At 43.8% G+C, this 8,662-nt stretch overlaps 1 protein-coding gene across 1 annotated transcript in view; it reads left to right on the top strand.

Annotated features, from left to right (window-relative positions):
• The first annotated feature begins 606 nt into the window (after positions 1-606).
• The window catches only part of mfsd14bb (major facilitator superfamily domain containing 14Bb), a 30,026-nt gene continuing 21,970 nt past the window's right edge, over positions 607-8,662 (top strand). The window contains exon 1 of the mRNA XM_055011142.1: positions 607-892. Coding sequence (XP_054867117.1) covers positions 836-892 — 57 coding nt within the window. The 5' untranslated portion in view covers positions 607-835. The remainder of the gene's footprint in view (positions 893-8,662) is intronic.

Below are 8,662 nucleotides of genomic sequence, written 5' to 3'. Positions count from 1 at the left end.
ACAACACAAAATAATTTGTATACATTTAAATAAATATATTTTTGGTCGTTTCTTTGAATTTAAACCCGTCAGCTTGATGCCGGCTTTTACGTTGAAAAGCGACACCGGATAAGCAGCGGCCTACGTCAGTAACTTGACGCCATTTTGTTTGAGTCCCGCCTTTCTACTCTGCTAAATAGTGATCCGGAGGAAAGCTGGCGGCGCTGCTCGCTGCCAGATACTGATCCTTTGTTTGGGTTGGTCCGTTTACGTCACGGACAAACCGTTAACGGCGGAGAAACACCGACACGGTTTCATCTGAGATTTTTCCGTGTAACGACGTTTCAGACAAAGTTAATAAAACAGTCTCTGCATTGTAGTGTGAACGGCGGCACGGCAGGCGGCGCTGTGGCGGCCATACAGCGTAGGAGTGACTGTAAAACACATGAGCTGACCCCGAGTCAGATTTTATAACGTTTAAATGAGTAATAAAGACATGGAGCTGAATTAAAGCTGATCTGGAGTCAGATTGTGGTGGCGGTGAAAAAAATGCATTTGATTTGCTGATAGAGACAGCCCCTTAAGGCGGTGTTAGTCCCAGCATTACCCAGCACAACATCCAAATAAGGCGACGGCGCCGCCCACCTGGTGTACCTCGGTGCAAAACTGAACTCCCGATCTGTTATCAGAGCGGAGGAATTTGGGTAAAAATCCGCAAAGTTCCCCGCTGCGTCGGTCCGAGCTAGCGGCGGAACGTGAGCTGTGACGGCGGGACACCCTGGAAGAGACGGAGGCCCCTCTGGAGGATGACCGGCGGCGCGGACTGGAAGTGAACATCGTCGCGGCACGATGTGAGATGAACCGCGGCAGAGCAGCGAGCGAGGCCGGCGACATCATGCTGGTCCGCGGCTCGGTGAGTTAGCACCGGAGGCTAATGTTGCTAACGGAACTGAGGACGGAAAATAAAAAGTAGAAACGTTCCGCCCGGTAGTTTACTGCTGACAGCCAGGTTAGATGACGACCTGCCCGGTTAGATGACGACCTGCCCGTTAATCCACCGGTTAACTTACCGTCTCCCGGTTTAAACTAGTCGTTCAGCTAGCTAACTAGTTGTTAGCTCACTTTACCGTAAGTTGAACGTTAATAATTAACGCCGTGATTTTAAAGTAACTCCTCAAAAAACAAAACAAAATAAAACAAAATAATAAAAATAAACAGGTTCAGACAATGGAAGGTAACTCCTCAAAAAATGTATTAATTAATTAATAAAAAACATAATAAACAGGTTCAGACATCTGTCAATGGAAGATAACTCCTCAAAAAGTAAAATAAATAAAAAGAATAATAAAAAATAATAACAAACAGTCCAGACATCTGGCAATTGAAGATAACTCCTAAAATAATTAAATAAATTATTATTATTATTATTATTATTATTATTTTTATTAATAATAATAATAATAATAATAATAAACAGGTTCAGCCATCTGACAATGGAAGATAACTCCTCAAAAAAATAATTTTATGACATTATGTATTATATATTATATATAAAATTATGTATTTGTATATATAGATATATAGATAGATAAATAACACCAAAGTTAAATTAAAATAGAATAAATTACAAATATTGTACAAACCAGTAATGCCAATTTAAAGTAATAACATTAAAATAAAATGAAGCACAAAACCATAATAACAAAATAAATGTCAATAAATCATATTACACGAGGAAAGTAATTCAATAAATTAAAACAAAATATATCAAAGTACATAATAATAATAGGAATAATATTAATTAAATGACACTAAAATAATATAATGTACAATCTAATAGTAACAGAAACAAAACACCACAAGATGAAATAGAAAATAACATTAAAATAAAATTAAGAACACAACAATAACAAAATAAATGTCAATAAATCAAATTGCACGAGGAAAACAATTAAATAAATGTAATTAAAATATAACAAAATATATAATAGAAATATTAATAATAAGAGTAATAATAATTAAATTATATGAAAATAAAATAATGTATAATCTAGTAATAATAGAACTAAAACACCACAAGATAAAATAGAAAATAATGACTGTACTGTCTTTAAAATTAGATGAATAAGTTGATAAGTTAAATAAGTTAGTTAAAAGTGGATTAAAAAGCTAAAAGGCTATTACCAGTTGGGTTTAAAAACAGCGTCAGAGTGAGTGCTCTGTTTTCTTGTTTAGTTTTCAGAAGTAGCCACAGAGTGAGCGCTCTTACTTCACAACCTATCTTTGACGTTTCTGTGTTTCTTGTGAGTTAGCTCCGTCTCTCGTGTCGAGCACACAGCCAAGACGGACAGAGACGAATTCATGACGTTGCTAATGTTTTTATGATACGCTTCTGCCTTGGAGATCATTAGTCTTTTTACGAAAAGAAAGGAAAGAAAAGAAAGGAAAGAAAAGAAAGGAAAGGAAAGAAAAGAAAAAGAACAGTCAACTCAAGTAAAATACGGGAAAAGCAAGCCCTGTGTGTTTATTTGAAGACCTTTTTCGGACGTTAACTAGCTGTCTAGCTACGCACAAGAACACGCGCTGCGAGGGCAGCATAGTAAAAAGACTATTCTACAGCGGGCTCAAGCACTTGGAAACATTACTCAGCAAACATGAGTCTACGCTCAGGAAAAAATCATCTTAAGGAGCACACTACTATGCAGCAAAATGAAGCTAGTGGAGGTGAAGCAACCAAAGAGCAGACGCTTCCTCAGCCATTTGATGCTAAGTCACAGTCGTCTAGAGCATCCACTAGACCCTCTCAACGTTCATCATCAACAGCCTCTTCAGCCACAAAAGCCTATGCTAAGGCAAAAGCTGCCCGAGCACAACTAGTTTACGCTGAGAGAGAAGCTAACGTGATGAAACAGAAAGCAGAACTGGAAGCAAATCTCCATCTACTCCAGTGCGAAAGAGCTGTTGCTGCAGCTGAAGCTGAAATGGAAGCTTATGAGGAAGCTGAAGTGGAAAGCCGAGAGCTCACACAAGGACCCTACGACACAGACAAGCCCATCAGTCCTGTACAACGCACTTGTGAGTACATCCAGCAACATTTTACAGAACTGCCATCAAAACACGTAGCAGTGGAGTCTGATGAGAGAAAAATAAGCACACACGCTTTGAACAAAGACATAAAGAAAGGGCCTACAATGAACACAAACAGTACTCACCCTCACAGTACTCCAAAATACACAACCAAGCCAGAGAGAGAATACTTACCGGGGCCAAAAAGTGCTCAGGAGGACTTTGCAAAATATCTAATTCGGAGAGAAATGATAAGCACTGGGCTCCTGCAATTTGATGACAAACCTGAAAATTATTGGTCATGGAAGGCCTCTTTTCTAAGTGCAACAAAGGATTTGAATCTCTCTGCCAGGGAGGAGCTAGATCTATTGACAAGGTGGCTGGGTGCCGAATCATCAGAGCAGGCAAAGAGAATTCGTGCGGTGCATGCCCTCAATCCTGCAGCAGGTGTCAACATGGTGTGGCAGCGTCTCGAAGAGAGTTATGGATCACCTGAGGTCATCGAAGATGCACTGCTAAAAAAGATTGAACGCTTTCCAAGGTTGACCAACAAAGACAATGTCAAGCTGAGGGAGCTAAGCGACATCCTCCTGGAACTTGAGTGTGCTAAGCAGGACGGCGCTCTTCCAGGGCTCGCATATCTGGATACACCTCGTGGGATAAAACAAATAGTGGAAAAACTCCCCTTTAACCTCCAAGAAAAGTGGACAGCTGTTGGAAGCAACTACAAAGAGGATTACAGAGTGGCTTTTCCTCCCTTTTGTGTCTTCTCCAATTTCATTCAACGGCAAGCAAAGATAAGGAATGATCCAAGCTTTATTCTCTCCACCCCCAGCAGTCACGTGTCTTATAGACCAGAAAAGCTTGTACAGTCTAGTCGCAAAACCTCTGTGACCGTACACAAAATAGACATCCCTGCAGAACAATCAATCATCCAAACTGATCCTGTTCTGAAGAAATTAGAGGAACCAGATCGTCAGTGTCCCATACATAAGAAGCCACACCCATTGAGAAAGTGCAAGCTCTTTAGAGGCAAACCCCTGGAAGAGCGCAAAGCCTATCTAAAAGAGAATCGCATCTGCTATAGATGTTGTGGTTCTGTTCAACACATGGCAAGAGACTGTAAGGTGACCATCAAGTGTTTAGAGTGCAACAGTGAGAAGCACATTGCCGCACTGCATCCAGATCCTCCTCTCACACTCACACAAAGCGCTGTAGCTGAAGGAAGCGACAGCGGGGAGCACAGCGAATGCTCATCTTCAGTAATCTCTAAGTGTACGGAGGTTTGTGGCCAGGCTAACAGTCCACGCTCATGTTCCAAAATCTGTTTAGTGAAAGCTTTTCCAACAGGGAAAAAAGAGAAGGCAGTTAAAATGTATGCTGTGCTGGATGAACAAAGTAACAAGTCCCTTGCCAAGACAGAGTTCTTTGACCTTTTCAAAGTAAAAGCCAGCCACATCCCATACACCCTGAAAACATGTTCTGGGAAAGTGGAGACTTCAGGAAGGAGAGCTGTTAATTTCTCCATCGAGTCGATGGATGGGAAACTCCAGCTGCCCCTACCCCCCTTGATAGAGTGTGACAGGGTGCCGGATGACAGGACAGAAATTCCCTCCCCTGAGATTGCACACCATCACCCACACCTGCTCCCAGTAGCTGATAAGATTCAACCTGTAGACCTAGATGCTCCGATCCTTCTGCTCTTAGGGAGAGACATTCTACAGGTGCATAAAGTGCGTGAGCAAATAAACGGGCCCCATAATGCACCTTACGCTCAGCGACTAGACCTCGGCTGGGTCATTGTTGGAGAAGTGTGCTTGGGAACAGTTCACAAACCATCAGAGGTCAGTGTCTACAAAACAAACATGCTGAACAATGGTCGTAGATCCTTTCTAAAACCATGCCCGAACAATATCCATGTGAAGGATCACTACAGGTGCATGACACAATATCATGATTCAACCTTTCCTGCTTGGGACAAGAACTCAAGGCCCACCCTCAGTGCAGACAATCTGGGGTGCTCAGTATTCGACCGGTCTAAAGATGACAACAAACCAGCGCTGTCCATGGATGACAAAAACTTCCTTACCATCATGAATGCAAAAGTCCATCAAAATGAAGGGAACAGCTGGGTGGCTCCTTTACCCTTTCGCTGCCCAAGAAAACGGCTTCCGAGTAACAGGGAGCAAGCTTTAAAACGTCTCTGTTCACTGCGGAGGACTCTGGTGAAAAACCCAGAGATGAGCGATCATTACACCAAGTTCATGCAAAAGATGTTGGACAGTGATCAAGCTGAGCCTGCTCCACCTTTGGACAAAGACAAAGAACATTGGTACTTGCCTACATTTGGTGTGTACCACCCCCAAAAGCCAAACCAGATACGGATCGTTTTCGACTCAAGTGCTGCATGTGATGGGACGTCTCTTAACGATGTTCTCCTTAGTGGACCAGATTTGAACAACACACTGTTGGGCGTTCTCCTGCGGTTCAGGAGAGAACTCGTGGCTTTTACAACAGATGTGGAGCAAATGTTTTATTGTTTTGTTGTCCAAGAAGAACACAGAGATTTCCTTCGGTACCTCTGGTATGAGGACAACGACATCAGCAAGGCAGTGGTAGAATACAGGATGAAGGTCCATGTATTTGGAAATAGCCCCTCACCTGCCGTAGCTATCTACTGCATGAGACGAGCAGCGCAACAGGGTGAAAAAGAACATGGTTCCGACGCGAGACAATTTGTTGAGAGACAGTTTTACGTCGATGACGGTCTCATGTCAGTTGCCACACCCGAAGAAGCAATAGATCTTCTCACACGGACCAGACAGATGTTAGCAGAATCCAACCTGCGACTTCATAAAGTGGCATCAAACAACAGCCAGGTAATGGAAGCCTTCCCTGCAGAGGACCGAGCAAAGGATCTAAAGGATTTAGACCTTGGAAAGGATCTTCTGCCTCTTCAGAGGAGCTTGGGGCTTTCCTGGAACCTAGAGACTGACAGCTTTACTTACCTGGTGTCCCAGGAAAAGAAGCCATTCACACGAAGAGGTGTGTTGTCGACAGTTAACAGTTTGTACGACCCCTTGGGCTTTGTAGCTCCAATAATAATGCAAGGGAAAGCCCTGGTCCGCGAACTGTCATCGGAACAAAGAGAGTGGGATGCTCCTCTCCCCCCAGAAAAGGAAGCAGAGTGGATCCTATGGAAGGACTCTTTGAAGGCTCTTGAAGATCTGGAGATCAAGAGGTGCTACATTCCAGTCTCACTGTCTTTAACACAGGAGAAAGAACTGTGCATCTTTTCAGATGCCTCCATGGTAGCTATTGGAGCTGTAGCCTACTTGAGAGCTGCTGATACTGGAGGACAGTATCATGTCGGATTTGTCATTGGGAAGTCAAAACTGGCTCCTCGTCCTGCCCACACCGTTCCACGTTTGGAACTCTGCGCAGCTGTGCTTGCTGTAGAGGTATTTGAGCTGATCAGAGATGAGATGGACATTAAAGTGAGTGCTGTAAAGTTTTTCACAGACAGTAGAATCGTGCTTGGGTACATACACAACTCCACAAGAAGGTTTTATATGTATGTTTCCAACAGGGTAACGCGGATTAGAGGATCCACACACCCAAACCAGTGGCATTATGTGCCTACAAACCTGAACCCTGCAGACCATGCTACCAGGTTTACATCAGCAGCTCAACTCCAACACAGCAACTGGCTCTCAGGCCCAGCCTTCATGTATTCCAACAAAACAGCAGAGACACCTGAAGCAAGTCCTTTTGACCTCATTGAGCCTGAAGCTGACGACGAGATTCGTCCTGAGGTTGTTACTCTGGCAACCAAGGTGTCAGAGCCCCTATTGAACTCACAACACCTTGAGCAGTGCTCGAGCTGGAGTACACTCTGTCGTACTTTAGCCAGACTCATTCATGTTGTGGCATCCTTCAAAGGAAAAAACAGACAAAGGATGGAAATGTTTCAAAGAAATGCCCAGCATATGTGAACTTTCACAAGCCAAAGTGCTAATCATTCGGTCTGTCCAGCACACAGCCTTTAAAGAGGAATTAAAATGTCTTAAAGAAGGCAGACAGACAATTATGAAGCAAAGCGCACTCAAGAAGCTAAACCCAGCAGTGGATAAGGATGGTCTGTTGCATGTCGGAGGTCGTCTCTCCTCTGCTGAGCTGACAGAAGAGGAAAAGCATCCATTGATCATTCCACATGGCCATCATATTGCTACATTACTTGTCAGGCATTTCCATGAACAAGTGGCTCACCAAGGGCGACACATTACTGAAGGAGCTATCCGAGGTGCTGGATACTGGATAATTGAAGGTAAGCGCTTGGTGTCGTCTGTCATACACAAGTGTGTTACCTGTCGCAAATTGAGAGGTAGATTGGAGGACCAGAAAATGGCAGATCTGCCCACAGACAGACTTACTCCTGAACCACCGTTCACTTCTGTCGGCCTTGATGTCTTCGGGCCATGGACCATCATGACACGCCGCACAAGAGGAGGAAGTGCGGAGAGCAAGCGATGGGCCGTGCTCTTTACGTGCATGTCAACCAGAGCAGTGCACATTGAACTGGTTGAAACCATGTCAACTGACAGCTTTATTAATGCTCTGAGGAGGTTCTTCTCAATTCGTGGTCCAGCAAAACTTCTGCGGTCGGACAGAGGGACTAACTTTGTAGGAGCCTGCAAGGATTTAGGTATAAACACTGATGCCACAGTAATCAGGAAGTACCTACAAGAGAAAGGATGCTCCTGGGTGTTTAATCCTCCTCACGCGTCCCACATGGGTGGCTCCTGGGAGCGGCTTATTGGGGTTGCCAGGCGCATTCTGGACGCAATGCTGCTTCAAACAGGACCAACACGACTCACACATGAAGTCCTGAGCACCTTCATGGCGGAGGTGACGGCGATTATAAACTCAAGACCTCTTGTGCCCATATCCACTGACCCAGATAATCCTGCAATACTCACCCCAGCGATGCTTCTTACTCAGAAGACGAGTGCTATTTCAGCCCCCTCTGGAAACTTTGACTCGGCGCAATTGTATGGAAAGCAGTGGAAGCGAGTGCAATGTCTTGCCGACACATTCTGGAAGAGATGGAAAGGAGAGTATCTGTCTACTCTACAGAGCCGCAGGAAGTGGACGACAGATAAGCCAAATGTAAAAGAAGGAGATGTTGTCTTATTGAAAGACAGCCAGGCCCACAGGAATGAATGGCCAATGGGACTGGTTGTTTAAAGCCTTCCCAAGCAGCGACAAGAGGGTCCGCAAGGTGGAGGTGCGGACTGTGAAGGATGGGACAGTCAAGTTCTTTTCAAGGCCGGTGTCCGAGGTTGTGGTCCTTCTTTCTGAGACTCAACAAAAAGACTTGTGTTGATGTTATTGCCAGAGAACATTCCCCTTTTCAATTTTATTGTATCTGCATTGACATTTATTTGTAGTGATATAATGTTATTATATCAAGCGGGGAGTGTACTGTCTTTAAAATTAGATGAATAAGTTGATAAGTTAAATAAGTTAGTTAAAAGTGGATTAAAAAGCTAAAAGGCTATTACCAGTTGGGTTTAAAAACAGCGTCAGAGTGAGTGCTCTGTTTTCTTGTTTAGTT

Source organism: Amphiprion ocellaris, chromosome 6, assembly GCF_022539595.1.
Source record: "Amphiprion ocellaris isolate individual 3 ecotype Okinawa chromosome 6, ASM2253959v1, whole genome shotgun sequence".
Classification (NCBI taxonomy): Eukaryota; Metazoa; Chordata; class Actinopteri; family Pomacentridae; genus Amphiprion; species Amphiprion ocellaris.
This window is presented reverse-complemented; position numbering and strand designations above follow the sequence as displayed.